This window comes from Zootoca vivipara, chromosome W (assembly GCF_963506605.1).
Source record: "Zootoca vivipara chromosome W, rZooViv1.1, whole genome shotgun sequence".
In the NCBI taxonomy this organism is placed as follows: Eukaryota; Metazoa; Chordata; class Lepidosauria; order Squamata; family Lacertidae; genus Zootoca; species Zootoca vivipara.
In genome coordinates this window covers 5,835,790-5,851,665 of record NC_083293.1, presented here as the reverse complement: position 1 = coordinate 5,851,665, position 15,876 = coordinate 5,835,790, and the positions used below count along the sequence as shown (strand labels likewise).

The following is a 15,876-nucleotide window of genomic DNA, read 5'->3' as shown; positions in this document are numbered from 1 at the left end:
ATATGTCAAGAATGCTTTGATGGTGTTTCCTGCTTGGCAGGGGGTTGGACTGGATGGCCCTTGTGGTCTCTTCCAACCCTATGATTCTAGAGGAGGAAGAAAGGTTGTTTTCTGCTGCTCCAGAGAAGCGGACACGGAGCAATGGATTCAAACTACAAGAAAGAAGATTACACCTCAACATCAGGAAGAACTTCCTGACAGTAAGTGCTGTTCGGCAGTGGAATTTGCTGCCAAGGAGTGTGGTGCAGTCTCCTTCTTTGGAGGTCTTTAAGCAGAGGCTTGACAGCCATATGTCAAGAATGCTTTGATGGTGTTTCCTGCTTGGCAGGGGGTTGGACTGGATGGCCCTTGTCGTCTCTTCCAACCCTATGATTCTAGAGGAGGAAGAAAGGTTGTTTTCTGCTGCTCCAGAGAAGCGGACACGGAGCAACGGATTCAAGCTACAAGAAAGAAGATTCCACCTCAACATCAGGAAGAACTTCCTTACAGTAAGAGCTGTTCGGCAGTGGAATTTGCTGCCAAGGAGTGTGGTGGAGTCTCCTTCTTTGGAGGTCTTTAAGCAGAGGCTTGACAGCCATATGTCAAGAATGCTTTGATGGTGTTTCCTGCTTGGCAGGGGGTTGGACTGGATGGCCCTTGTGGTCTCTTCCAACTCTAGGATTCTATGATTAGGAAGAACTTCCTGACAGTAAGAGCTGTTCGGCAGTGGAATTTGCTGCCAAGGAGTGTGGTGGAGTCTCCTTCTTTGGAGGTCTTTAAGCAGAGGCTTGACAGCCATATGTCAAGAATGCTTTGGTGGTGTTTCCTGCTTGGCAGGGGGTTGGACTGGATGGCCCTTGTGGTCTCTTCCAACTCTATGATTCTACGAGAATGAAGGGACAAGAACTCTCCGCTGAAAGAGAAGAGGTGCAATGCTACCCCCCCATGACTGTAAGATGCTGCAGCTGACAGAAGCTGTAGCCTGAAACAGATCGGGGGGGGGGGGGGAGGCACTGGGCTGGCAAAGGCTGGATGAAATCATCCTGCCAGGAAAGTGGGAACCACAGAATTATGGACTTGGAAGGAACCCCAAGGGTTATCTAGTCCAACCCCCTGTAATGCAGGAAGTGCCAGTATGGTGGTCTGGGCTGCTCTGCCAGGCTTTATTCTGATCGAACTATATCAGGCACCCCCAAACTTCAGCCCCTCCAGATGTTTTGGACTACAATTCCCATCTTCCCTGACCACTGGTCCTGTCAGCTAGGGATCATGGGAGTTGTAGGCCAAAACAGGGAGACCTGGAGGCGGGGGCTTCTTCCCCCTCTACACAGAAGACTTTTCTAATCAAACAGGCTGCAGAGGCAAATGGAACGAGGCTACATTCCCAGCACGGATTCCGATTCCAAGATATTCCTCTGTTGAGGCCAAGGAAGAGCCAGTGATGCTCTAATCCAGCGTCCGATTTCCAACAGCAGCCAGGCAGCTACATCAAGCAGGTACAAGAGCCGCCATCTCTCTCTGTCTCCAAGCAATTGCTACTTAAGAGGTAGATTGCTTCCGACAATGGAGGTTCTAATTCACAATCATAGAATCCTAGAGTTGGAAGAGATCACAAGGGCCATCCAGTCCGACCCCCTGCCAGGCAGGAAACACCATCAAAGCATTCCTGGCAGATGGCTGTCAAGCCTCTGCTTAAAGACCTCCAAAGAAGGAGACTGCATCACACTCCTTGGCAGCAAATTCCACTGCCGAACAGCTCTTACTGTCAGGAAGTTCTTCCTAATGTTTAGGTGGAATCTTCTTTCTTGTGGTTTGAATCCATTGCTCCGTGTCCGCTTCTCTGGAGCAGCAGAAAACAACCTTTCTCCCTCCTCCATATGACATCCTTTGATATATTTGAACATGGCTATCATATCACTTTGGCCACCTCATGAGAAGAGAAGAATCCTTGGAAAAGACCCTGATGTTGGGAAAGATGGGGGGCACAAGGAGAAGGGGACTCCCTGGAAAAGACCCTGATGTTGGGAAAGATGGAGGGCACTAGGAGAAGGGGACTCCCTGGAAAAGACCTTGATGTTGGGAAAGATGGAGGGCACTAGGAGAAGGGGACGACAGAGGACAAGATGGTTGGACAGTGTTCTCGAAGCTACGAACATGAGTTTGACCAAACTGCGGGAGGCAGTGCAAGACAGGAGTGCCTGGCGTGCTATGGTCCATGGGGTCACGAAGAGTCGGACGCGACTAAACGACTAAACAACAACAATCATATCACCCCTTCACCTTCTCTTCTCCAGGCTAAACATACCCAGCTCCCTAAGCCGTTCCTCATAAGGCATCGTTTCCAGGCCTTTGACCATTTTGGCTGCCCTCTTCTGGACACGTTCCAGCTTGTCAGTATCCTTCTTGAACTGTGGTGCCCAGAACTGGACACGGTACTCCAGGTGAGGTCTGACCAGAGCGGAATACAGTGATACTATTACTTCCCTTGATCTAGATGCTATACTCCTATTGATGCAGCCCAGAATCATAGCCAGTAGGCATTGTTAAGCAATGACAAACCTAGAAAGCATCTTCAAAAGCAGAGACATCACCTTGCCGACAAAGGTCCGTATAGTTAAAGCTATGGTTTTCCCAGTAGCGATGTATGGAAGTGAGAGCTGGACCATCAAGAAGGCTGATCGCCGAAGAATTGATGCTTTTGAATTGTGGTGCTGGAGGAGATTCTTGAGAGTCCCATGGACTGCAAGAAGATCAAAGCTATCCATTCTTAAGGAAATCAGCCCTGAGTGCTCCCTGGAAGGACAGATCGTGAAGCTGAGGCTCCAATACTTTGGCCACCTCATGAGAAGAGAAGAATCCTAGGAAAAGACCCTGATGTTGGGAAAGATGGAGGGCACTAGGAGAAGGGGACTCCCTGGAAAAGACCCTGATGTTGGGAAAGATGGAGGGCACAAGGAGAAGGGGACTCCCTGGAAAAGACCCTGATGTTGGGAAAGATGGAGGGCGCAAGGAGAAGGGGACTCCCTGGAAAAGACCCTGATGTTGGGAAAGATGGAGGGCGCAAGGACAAGGGGACTCCCTGGAAAAGACCCTGATGTTGGGAAAGATGGAGGGCACTAGGAGAAGGGGACTCCCTGGAACAGACCCTGATGTTGGGAAAGATGGGGGGCACAAGGAGAAGGGGACTCCCTGGAAAAGACCCTGATGTTGGGAAAGATTGAGGGCACTAGGAGAAGGGGACTCCCTGGAAAAGACCCTGATGTTGGGAAAGATGGGGGGCACAAGGAGAAGGGGACTCCCTGGAAAAGACCCTGATGTTGGGAAAGATTGAGGGCACTAGGAGAAGGGGACTCCCTGGAAAAGACCCTGATGTTGGGAAAGATGGAGGGCACAAGGAGAAGGGGACTCCCTGGAACAGACCCTGAGGTTGGGAAAGATGGAGGGCACAAGGAGAAGGGGACTCCCTGGAAAAGACCCTGAGGTTGTGAAAGATGGAGGGCACAAGGAGAAGGGGACTCCCTGGAACAGACCCTGAGGTTGGGAAAGATGGAGGGCACTAGGAGAAGGGGATTCCCTGGAAAAGACGGTGATGTTGGGAAAGATGGGGGGCACAAGGAGAAGGGGACTCCCTGGAAAAGACCCTGATGTTGGGAAAGATGGAGGGCACTAGGAGAAGGGGACTCCCTGGAAAAGACCCTGATGTTGGGAAAGATGGAGGGCACAAGGAGAAGGGGACTCCCTGGAAAAGACCCTGATGTTGGGAAAGATGGAGGGCGCAAGGAGAAGGGGACTCCCTGGAAAAGACCCTGATGTTGGGAAAGATGGAGGGCACTAGGAGAAGGGGACTCCCTGGAAAAGACCCTGATGTTGGGAAAGATGGAGGGCACAAGGAGAAGGGGACTCCCTGGAAAAGACCCTGATGTTGGGAAAGATGGGGGGCACTAGGAGAAGGGGACTCCCTGGAAAAGAGCCTGATGTTGGGAAAGATGGAGGGCACTAGGAGAAGGGGACTCCCTGGAAAAGACCCTGATGTTGGGAAAGATGGAGGGCACTAGGAGAAGGGGACTCCCTGGAAAAGACCCTGATGTTGGGAAAGATGGGGGGCACTAGGAGAAGGGGACTCCCTGGAAAAGACCCTGATGTTGGGAAAGATGGAGGGCACTAGGAGAAGGGGACGACAGAGGACGAGATGGTTGGACAGTGTTCTCGAAGCTACGAATTCGAGTTTGACCAAACTGCGGGAGGCAGTGCAAGACAGGAGTGCCTGGCGTGCTCTGGTCCATGGGGTCACGAAGAGTCGGACACGACTAAACGACTAAACAACAACAAGGCATTGATAAACCACAAACAATTTCTAAAAGCTATCCGAGGCATAGACCAAATATCAAAGTGAGCCAGAACCAGGGCAAGGGCAGTGGATGAGGGGAGGCTGCAGCCAGGGTGGATAAAAATCAATGATTTTTTTTTATTTAAATCGGATTTTTTTTTCATTTAAATCGGATTTTTGCTTTTTGAGGAAAATATATTACCATCCAAAGGTCGTTCCATCATGAAATAAAGATTCGTTTTTTTAATTATGTAGAATAAGGTTGTATATGTTTAATTTTGGGGGTAAATAAATTCCATTCATCCATTCACAATGTCATGCTCTTCCAGAGGTTTTTGTAAGATTATTGGGCAGTTTCTCTGCCTACAAGATATTATCCCAGATGCTTGGGTTATTTTTGCAGTTCTCAAAACTGAATTTGACTCAGCAGAGATCACATGCCTCTTCTTCACAGCAAAAATGTTATAACATGAACAGAGTTGAGAAAAAGACCTTAATCCTATTGTTCTACAAACCTATGAATACAGAATCAACCCCTTCAGTGCTAAGTTTCAAGAAGTTCAGTGAATAGAATAGAAACAATATTTTTCTGATTGTTTGGAGTGGACAGTATTTAAGTTTTTCATTTGTAGGCTGGGCTGACAGTCTAAGTTTATATATATATATATATATATATATATATATATATATATATATATATATATATATATAGTTTTTGTTTAGCCAAATTAGTTAACAAACATGGATGTTTGTTTCAGCAAATAACATATGCTGCAATGTTATTGTTTCAGTTGAATAAATCTATTTAAATTGTTATTGTTAAGGTAATGATTATTTTTCTCCTTCCTAAGTACAACAGTCAAGTGGTCCAAATATGAATAACCCATTAAACTGGGGGATAAAAAACTAATATGAAAAGTTGTGATTCTAAAAATCTTCATCTACTTGCATATTAAAGTTATACCAGCAAGAATTAGTCTTTACGATTTAAATCAACTATGATTTCAATCAAGCCTTACTGACTAGCGATTTAAATCGTGATTTAAATCCGTTTGATTTAAGTCAAATCCACCCTGTCTCTAAGCAATTGCTACTTAAGAGGTAGATTGCTTCTGACAAGGGAGGTTCCAATTCACAATCATAGCCGCTAGGCATTGATAAACCACAAACCAATTTTTAAAAACTATCTGGGGCATAGACCAAATATCAAAGTGAGCCAGAACCAAGGCAAGGGCAGTGGATGAGGGGAGGCTGCAGCTATCACTGCCTCCTGTGGAAGTGAGTTCCACAGTTTAACTATGCACTGCACAAAGGAGGGCTTTCTGTTATCTGTCCCGAATCTTCAGCTTCAGATCTAGCATTGTGAGAGGGGGGGACACTTTCTTCTGCCCAGTGTGAAACTACAAGGAGGTCCAATTTGGCCGGTGGCTCCGCAACCTCGATATGTCTCCCCCGTCGCACACAAGTCTTGTGGAATAAAAAAAATCACACAAGTCTTGTGGAATAAAAACAAAAACAAAAGAGGAAAGTGCGACATTTTTAAATGGCGGAAATGGGTGTCCGAAGAAGCTACTCTTATTATTATTCGTAAAAGAAAAAGAAGAAGAAGAAGAAGAAGCCTCTCCCCATTTCTCTCTCGGCTAATTAGCGCTAATAAAGCTAGACTCAAATATTTCCTTTTGATGCGACGGGGAAGCAGAATCATTAGTGCTGAAGGGAATAGCGCCTGGGAAGACGGGAGGGAAGAAGGCACTTCAAAAGCTGTTTATAGAGCGTATGCAGGCAAAAGTGATACACGAAGCTTCCAATTAATGCAGAATGCCTGGTGGCAAAAAAGGAAAAAAAGGAAGGGAAAGGTGCAGAGCCTCCCTCCACTCCCCCATTTAAGAATCAGAAATCAAACTACAAGAAAGAAGATTCCACCTAAACATTAGAAAGAACTTCCTGACAGTAAGAGCTGTTCGGCAGTGGAATTTGCTGCCAAGGGGTGTGGTGGAGTCTCCTTCTTTGGAGGTCTTGAAGCAGAGGCTTGACAGGCATATGTCAAGAATGCTTGGATGGTGTTTCCTGCTCGGCAGGGGGTTGGACTGGATGGCCCTTGGGGTCTCTTCCAACTCTAGGATTCTATGAAATCTAACTTGAAGCATCATAGCCTCCTCTGTGTATGCGCGCGCGCACACACACCCCAGACGCCTTCCAAATATACCGCCAGCAATTAAATCCTACTTTTGCGACATTTAAATTGGTAGTTTGCTGCACCTGCAGAGCACGCAACTCCACCCATCACTCACCCACCCTGCAGGAGGAGGAGAGTTTGCAGGAAGGTGGGCGCTTTCTCATTCGGAAGGGGAAATCCTGCATCTGTTCAAATATATGAAAGGATGTCATATGGAGGACATCCCTGCTTATTTAACTTATATGCAGAATTCATCATGCGAAAGGCTGGACTAGATGAATCCCAAGCCGGAATTAAGATTGCCGGAAGAAATATCAACAACCTCAGATATGCAGATGACACAACCTTGATGGCAGAAAGTGAGGAGGAATTAAAGAACCTTTTAATGAGGGTGAAAGAGGAGAGCGCAAAATATGGTCTGAAGCTCAACATCAAAAAAACCAAGATCATGGCCACTGGTCCCATCACCTCCTGGCAAATAGAAGGGGAAGAAATGGAGGCAGTGAGAGATTTGACTTTCTTGGGCTCCTTGATCACTGCAGATGGTGACAGCAGTCACGAAATTAAAAGACGCCTGCTTCTTGGGAGAAAAGCAATGACAAACCTAGACAGCATCTTAAAAAGCAGAGACATCACCCTGCCGACAAAGGTCCGTATAGTTAAAGCTATGGTTTTCCCAGTAGTGATGTATGGAAGTGAGAGCTGGGCCATCAAGAAGGCTGATCGCCGAAGAATTGATGCTTTTGAATTATGGTGCTGGAGGAGACTCTTGAGAGTCCCATGGACTGCAAGAAGATCAAACCTATCCATTCTGAAGGAAATCGCCCTGAGTGCTCCCTGGAAGGACAGATCCTGAAGCTGAGGCTCCAATACTTTGGCCACCTCATGAGAAGAGAAGAATCCTTGGAAAAGACCTTGATGTTGGGAAAGATGGAGGGCACTAGGAGAAGAGGACGACAGAGGACGAGATGGTTGGACAGTGTTCTCGAAGCTACGAACATGAGTTTGACCAAACTGCGGGAGGCAGTGCAAGACAGGAGTGCCTGGCGTGCTATGGTCCATGGGGTCACGAAGAGTCGGACACGACTAAACGACTAAACAACAACAACAACAACATATGGAGGAGGGAGAAAGGTTGTTTTCTGCTGCTCCAGAGAAGCGGACACGGAGCAATGGATTCAAACTACCAAGAAAGAAGATTCCACCTCAACATTAGGAAGAACTTCCTGACAGTGAGAGCTGTTCGGCAGTGGAATTTGCTACCAAGGAGTGTGGGGGAGTCTCCTTCTTGGGAGGTCTTTAAGCAGAGGCTTGACAGGCATATGTCAAGAATGCTTGGATGGTGTTTCCTGCCTGGCAGGGGGTTGGACTGGATGGTCCTTGGGGTCTCTTGGATTTCTGTATTTTAGAATTTCTGTTTTTTTGGAAGCCGCCCAGAGTGGCTGGGGGAACCTGGCCAGATGGGCGGGGTATAAATAATAAATTATTATTATTATTATTATTATTATTCCAACTCTATGATTCTATGATTCTATGATCTTTCCCGGGGGGTGGGGTAGAGGTTCGTCTAATCCTGCACCTTGCAAATGCCCCTGAGAAGCCAGCAAGCGGGACATGAACACAACAGCGCTCTTCCCATTTGTGATTCCCAGTAACTTGGCACTTCCACTAGGGCACCCCACTAGAACCGTGGGCCATCCAACCGAGTTCCCTGCCAAAAGCGCATTAGACGATTGTCCAGGTTGGTAACCCATCACTATATCCTGCAGCAGTGAATTCCACAGCTAGATCACTGCTAGATCACTTCCCCCCCCCTAAAAAAAGCTCACCCCAAATTTTCCTCCTCCCTAAAAAAAGCTGAACTATGACCTGGAGCCCTAAACAAAAATGGGCCTCCCTCCCTCCTAAAAGAAGCTCCTGAAACCCCCCCCAAAAAAGGGGGTAGATCAGACTGGAACACCAATGCTTTTTATAAACATCACTGTGTCTGTCAAAGCTACAGCCCCCCCTTTCTTATTCACTTCCTTTTAGCCTTGCAGGGCCACCTTAGTCAAATTGAATCCTCTGCACCCTCATTAAATCGCCAATAGAACTCTTAATGCGATCCCTGAATGCTCATTAACAACTCCCACTGAAGAACAATAGGGTGAAGTGGTCAGCTATCAAACCTTGCCTGGAGGGATATTCTGCTCCATTGTCTTAACTGCTTAAGCACCGGTCTCCACTTTGCTTTATTTATTCGATGTGTTTTTGTTACAGCTGTGTCGTCCCCCCCCCCCCCCGCAAGCGGAGATTGAGCAAAGCCCTTTCCACTTCAGTTTTCGGAGGGGGAAAGTGCTGGTTATGGTCTGTAAAATACAATATTTTTTTTTGCTTCTAGGGGGGGCAGCTGCCCCCTCCTGCCCCCCCGCCTACGCCCATGTCCCCTTCCCTATACCTTCCAACATTCAGCTAGTTGGATAACCAGAGTCCTACTATTATGCAAGGGGGGGATTTCTATTCACTTTCTCCGCACGAGTTCTCATTCCTACATCTCTTATTGGTGATCCAAAAATAAATCGCACTGCAGCTCCCGACAGATCCGGGAGCACTTTCAGAAAGATTTGAGATGCCTAGTGTAGTGGGGTGGGGTGGGGATCAAAGCAGGGCGTTATTAACTCCATGTAAAAGATAAACTTCGCTAGGGAACAATGTGCAGCTTCTACAAAGGGCATCGGAATGTTTCTCTGAGCCATTAATTTCTCACGACTGTGAAAAGCTTTGGGGTGGTATCTTGAAAATCCTGACTTTCATTCCGATGCTTCTTTTGTTTTAATTGAGGAGGCAATGAGTGGCAAATCAAATCTATCCGCACACTGAGAGCTTCACCTACTGGATAGGGGCATGCCAAATGCCTACAACAGGCACCCCCAAACTTCGGCCCTCCAGATGTTTTGGACTACAATTCCCATCTTCCCTGACCACTGGTCCTGTTAGCTAGGGGTCATGGGAGTTGTAGGCCAAAACATCTGGAGGGCCACAGTTTGGGGATGCCTGGCCTACAATGTCGACACAGGCCACAGGACCTTATTAGACCAAGGAAAACAGAATCGAAAAGCCCTCTCTATTCCCAAGGAGAGAAAAAAAATCAGTTTTGGAGGGGCAGGGCAGGAGATTTTGGTCAAAGAAACAGTACAAAGGGATTTTTTGCTGGAAGCAAAAGGAGAAATGTAAGGTACTACACTTGCGCAGAAAAAATGAAAGGCACAAATACAGGATGGGGGACACCTGGCTTGAGAGCAGTACATGTGAAAAGGATCTAGGAGTCTTGGTAGACCACAAACTTGACATGAGTCAACAGTGTGATGCAGCAGCTCAAAAAGCCAATGCAATTCTGGGCTGCATCAATAGGAGTATAGCATCTAGATCAAGGGAAGTAATAGTACCACTGTATTCTGCTCTGGTCAGACCTCGCCTGGAGCACTGTGTCCAGTTCTGGGCACCACAGTTCAAGAAGGAGACTGACAAGCTGGAACGTGTCCAGAAGAGGGCAACCAAAATGGTCAAAGGCCTGGAAACGATGCCTTATGAGGAACGGCTTAGGGAGCTGGGTATGTTTAGCCTGGAGAAGAGAAGGTTTTAGGGGTGATATGATAGCCATGTTCAAATATATGAAAGGATGTCATATGGAGGAGGGAGAAAGGTTGTTTTCTGCTGCTCCAGAGAAGTGGACACGGAGCAATGGATTCAAACTACAAGAAAGAAGATTCCACCTCAACATTAGGAAGAACTTCCTGACAGTAAGGGCTGTTCGACAGTGGAATTTGCTGCCAAGAAGTGTAGTGGAGTCTCCTTCTTTGGAGGTCTTTAAGCAGAGGCTTGACAGGCATAGGTCAAGAATGCTTTGATGGGGTTTCCTGCTTGGCAGGGGGTTGGACTGGATGGCCCTTGTGGTCTCTTCCAACTCTATGATTCTATGATTCATGTCTGCTAGAAATACCATCTCTACATCATTTTCATATAATTTTCTTCCAGTGTATAACATGCTGTGAATTTCAAACCAACATTCCATACTTTCTCCCATACAGCCATTTCAATATTGTGACCAGTAGCTGTTGCCCAGCTGGTACAGAGCAGGGAAGCTCCAGGCCATCGGCAGAAGGGGGCCGCCGGGGCCGATAAGAGTTCATTCCGCCAAACATTTCCATGGAGGGCTGCAGAAGGAACCACCCCCTTAGCCGATCCCCTTTCTCCCAAGCAATAGCATCCTGGTACATTCTGAAATGCAGGTGCTGCTATTTATTATGATAGCCATGTTCAAATACATGAAAGGATGTCATATGGAGGAGGGAGAAAGATGGTTTTCTGCTGCTCCAGAGAAGCGGACACGGAGCAATGGATTCAAGCTACAAGAAAGAAGATTCCACCTCAACATTAGGAAGAACTTCCTGACAGTAAGGGCTGTTCGGCAGTGGAATTTGCTACCAAGGAGTGTGGCGGAGTCTCCTTCTTTGGAGGTCTTTAAGCAGAGGCTTGACAGGCATATGTCAAGAATGCTTTGATGGTGTTTCCTGCTTGGCAGGGGGTTGGACTGGATGACCCTTGTGGTCTCTTCCAACTCTATGATTCTATTATTATTTTTATTATTATTAGGTAAAGGGACCCCTGACCATTAGGTCCAGTCGTGACCGACTCCGGGGTTGCGGCGCTCATCTCGCATTACTGGCCGAGGGAGCTGGCGCACAGCTTCCGGGTCATGTGGCCAGCATGACAAAGCCGCTTCTGGCGAACCAGAGCAGCGCACGGAAACGCCGTTTACCTTCCCGCTGGAGCGGTCCCTATTTATCTACTTGCACTTTTGACGTGCTTTCAAACTGCTAGGTAGGCAGGAGCTGGGACCGAGCAACGGGAGCTCACCCCGTCGCAGGGATTCGAACCGCCGACCTTCTGATCGGCAAGCCCTAGGCTCCGTGGTTTAACCCACAGCGCCACCTGCGTCCCTTATTATAATAACCTGCATTATTATTATTATTATTATTATTAATTGTTAGTGACTGTATCTTGCCCAAAGCAACCCAAGGCAGCTTGCAAAAACAACCCCACATACTGTAGATATATTAAGACCAAGAGAGGCAGAGAGAGAGTGAGAGAGAAAAAACACATTTAAATCCCCCCACCCACTTCTAAAGGCCAGAGATAGTTAAAGGCCCGGTTAGAGAGCTGGTTTTGCTTGGCACCTCAAGGTCTGTAGCGGAGGCTCCAGGCAAGCCTCGCTGGGGAGAGCAATTCCACCAACGTGGAGCCACCCCAGAAAAGGCCCCGTCTCGTGGTGCCACCCTCTGGACCTCTCATGGAAAGAAGGGCATCAGAAGATGACTACAGAGTCTGAGTCAGATCGTAAGGGGAGAGCTGGTCCTTGAGGTACTGCAGTCCGGAGCTGTTTTATAGGTCAAAACCAGCACTTTGAATTGGGCCCCCAAGCTGTCAGCCAGTGCCGTCGGGTCAGGATCATAGCTGCCAAGTACCCCGTTTTCCCCGGGAAACCCCCGTTTTTACTTACCTTTCCCCGGCGGCCCCCCGTATCACTTTGCCTCCCGTTTTTTCTCCGTTATTTTCTCCTGCCGGCGGCCGTTATTTTTTTTTCTGATTTGCCCTTCTACGGGCACCAAAAATGCCCGCCGGCGGCTTCAAAAGTAGCTTCTACCTTACCTTCCAAGTTCCGGACTGCAGAATCCGGGACCGGCAGCCATTTGACACCGGAAGTTGCGTCGATGTAACTTCCGGTGTCGATTTGCCCGTCTATGGGCATCCAAAATGGCCGCCGCCGGCTTCGAAAATCGCTTGTGCGCATGTCAGGAAGTGCTCCGACGCAACTTCCGGTGTCGCACCGCCCATCTATGGGCACCAAAATGGCCGCCGCCAACACCGGAAGTGACGTCTATGCACTTCCGGGCATGAGTACATGCGGCTTTTGAAGCTGGCGGCGGCCATTTTTGGTGCCCATAGAAGGGCAAATCGGAAAGAAAAAAAATGGCCGCCGGCAGGAGAAAATAACGGAGAAAAACGGGAGACGAAGTGATACGGGGGCCACCGGGAAAAGGTAAGTAAAAAAGGGGTTTTCCCGGGGGAAACGGGAGACTTGGCAGCTATGGCTTCTACGCATGACCGGAAGTGCATAGACACGACTTCCGGTGTCGCGCCGACGCACTTCCGGTCATGTGTAGAAGCTACTTTTGAAGCCGCCGGCGGCCATTTTTGGTGCCCATAGAAGGGCAAAGCGACGTCGACGCAACTTCCGGTGTCACACGGCTGCCGGTCCCGGATTCTGCAGTCCGGGACTCGGAAGGTAAGGTCAGGATTGGTGCAATATGCTCCAACCACCTTGCTCCGCTAAGCAACCTGGCTACTGCGTTTCAGACCAACTGAAGCCCCACAGAAAAGCTCACTGCAATAATATGCATAGTAGCTTTGTATGGATGCCACGCCTTAGGGGGCGCTAGCGTGCGGGGAAGGGGGCAACAGAATCGGCGGCGCCTGCAGACTCCCAACGAATCTCCCGTTTCCATTACAAATAAAGTCACTAGCCATTATGATTGCAGAGATGTGCTTGAGCGTCAGTTGGCGAGGCCTGCTAAAATCAGAGCCGGGGTGCATTTTGCAAAGCGGCAAAGGTTACGGGGAAAGTCACTTGTGCAGGTTGCAGAATCCGGCTGCTCCTGATGCAGAATTTTGACTGCCTGGTCACTGAACTCTAGTATGAGAAAAGCAACTCCCTGTATAGATGGTATCTGACGCCGGCCAAGTTAGCTAAAATGTACCACAAAAGCGACAACAAATGTTGGAAATGTAAGCAGGATGTTGGCTCATTCTACCATATGTGGTGGACATGCCCTAAGATAAAAGGCTTCTGGGAAATGATTTATAATGAATTGAAAAAGATGTTTAAAAACACATTTCTGAAAAAACCGGAAGCCTTTTTGCTTGGAATCATTGGGGAAGAAATCCCCAAGGACGATGTTAATTTGTTTATGTATGCCACCACAGCTGCTAGAATTTTAATAGCAAAATATTGGAAAAAAGAGGAACTGCCTTCGATGCAGGAATGGCAAATGAAAATGATGGACTATATGGAATTGGCAGAACTGACAGGAAGACTCCGGGACCAGACAAATGACAAAGTTTTAAAAGATTGGAAGAAATTTAAAATGTATATAGGGAATGTATTTGATAATTAGAGTTTGAATATCCAGGAAAATAAAGAGGATAAGGCATTAGGGAGATAATAGAAGATTGAAAGTTAGAAATTAGGGTAGATGATATGAAGATGAATTAACTTTGAAGTGTTAAAGGGATTACATGATGGGTAAGAAAGATGATTTAGAAACTGCTATAGAAGTTTATAAAAATGAAAATCAGATAGTAGGGAATTGGGGAAGCCTGAAGACAATGAATATCAAAATGGATGAGAAATGATATATTTTTCTGTTATATGTTGTTCGATTTCTGTATTTTTGTATTTTGATGTTTTTTGTATCTGTATTTTTGTATTTTGTATGTTTGTTGATCAAACGATTAAGAAAAAATATATTAAAAAAAGAAAAAAAGAAAAGCAACTCCCTTCTGCGAACAACAGACATGTATATCTGGTCAAAAGGACACGAAATCAATGCACACTTACAATGTCTTTTCCCTCTTTTTCTTGCGCGGATCCACTAACCGCAGGGTGTCCCGGATGACGGAGATTTTGACTGCCTCGTCAACAGGGCTTCGGATGTACTCATAGACCCCTGGAGAAACCTTGGATTCAAAGAGCGCACACAGATGAATGACAAAATTCTCCCTAGATCAGGTATGGGGGAACCTGTGAATTCCCAGATGCTCATAGACTACAACTTCCTTCATCCTTGACCTAATGGCTACGCAACTGGCTGATAGAGTCCAACAGCTTCTTGGGGGGGGGGGGGGCAGAGTTTCCCCAGCCCTGGTCTACAGTATTGCTTTGCCCCCAGCCTACAAAAACAAACACACAACAGAAGCACACTCGCTGCTCTGTATTAAAATAAAATAAAAATTCCTTCAGTAGCACCTTAAAGTTTTTATTTTGGTACGAGCTTTCGTGTGCATGCACACTTCTTCAGATACACTGGAAACAGAAGTGTCAGACTCTTATATATATATATACAGAGGGTGGTGGGGGTGGGTGGGAATGGGTGGTGGGCTGATGGGAGTGGTAAACCTGTAGATGGCTGTTAACGACTGCTGATGACTGCAATAGGTCCTGCGGGGGGGAAAGCAAGGGCTGAGGCGCTAAAGAAAGCTTGATCATGCATAATGAGATAAGAATCCAATGTCTTTATTCATCCCAGGTGGCTCCGTGGTTTTAAGCTTGGTTGTTGTCGTTGTTTAGTCGTTTAGTCGTGTCCGACTCTTCATGACCCCATGGACCATAGCACGCCAGGCACTCCTGTCTTGCACTGCCTCCCGCAGTTTGGTCAAACTCATGTTCGTAGCTTCGAGAACACTGTCCAACCACCTTGTCCTCTGTCGTCCCCTTCTCCTAGTGCCCTCCATCTTTCCCAACATCAGGGTCTTTCCCAAAGATTCTTCTCTTCTCATGAGGTGGCCAAAGTATTGGAGCCTCAGCTTCACGATCTGTCCTTCCAGGGAGCACTCAGGGCTGATTTCCTTCAGAATGGATAGGTTTGATCTTCTAGCAGTCCATGGGACTCTCAAGAGTCTCCTCCAGCACCATAATTCAAAAGCATCAATTCTTCGGCGTTCAGCCTTCTTTATGGTCCAGCTCTCACTTCCATACATCACTACTGGGAAAACCATAGCTTGAACTGTACGGACCTTTGTAGGCAAGGTGATGTCTCTGCTTTTTAAGATGCTGTCTAGGTTTGTCATTGCTTTTCTCCCAAGAAGCAGGCGCCTTTTAATTTTGTGACTGCTGTCACCATCTGCAGTGATCAAGGAGCCCAAGAAAGTAAAATCTCTCCCTGCCTCCATTTCTTCCCCTTCTATTTGCCAGGAGGTGATGGGACCAGTGGCCATGATCTTGGTTTTTTTGATGTTGAGCTGCAGACCATCTTTTGTGCTCTCCTCTTTCACCCTCATTCAAAGGTTCTTTAATTCCTCCTCGCTTTCTGCCATCAAGGTTGTGTCATCTGCATATCTGAGGTTGTGGATATTTCTTCCGGCAATCTTAATTCCGGCTTGGGATTCATCTAGTCCAGCCTTTTGCATTACTTAAGCTTGCTAATGATTTCCAATTCAGCAATTTAGCCCAGAAAAATCCAACCTTTCCCCGCAGGACCTATTGCAGTCATCCGCAGTCATCAACAGGTTTACCACTCTTACAGCCCACCACCCCCACCCTCTGAATATATATATACGGTAAGGGTCTGGTTGCTTC

The 15,876-nt window shown here is 47.2% G+C and overlaps 1 protein-coding gene across 2 annotated transcripts in view; it reads right to left on the bottom strand.

Moving 5' to 3' along the window:
* LOC132591455 (tubulin polyglutamylase TTLL11-like) overlaps positions 1-15,876 on the bottom strand; it is a 48,597-nt gene that overhangs the window by 18,282 nt on the left and 14,439 nt on the right. For both annotated transcript variants that reach the window (XM_060270080.1, XM_060270078.1), the window contains exon 5: positions 14,140-14,258. In XM_060270080.1, coding sequence (XP_060126063.1) covers positions 14,140-14,258 — 119 coding nt within the window. The remainder of the gene's footprint in view (positions 1-14,139; positions 14,259-15,876) is intronic.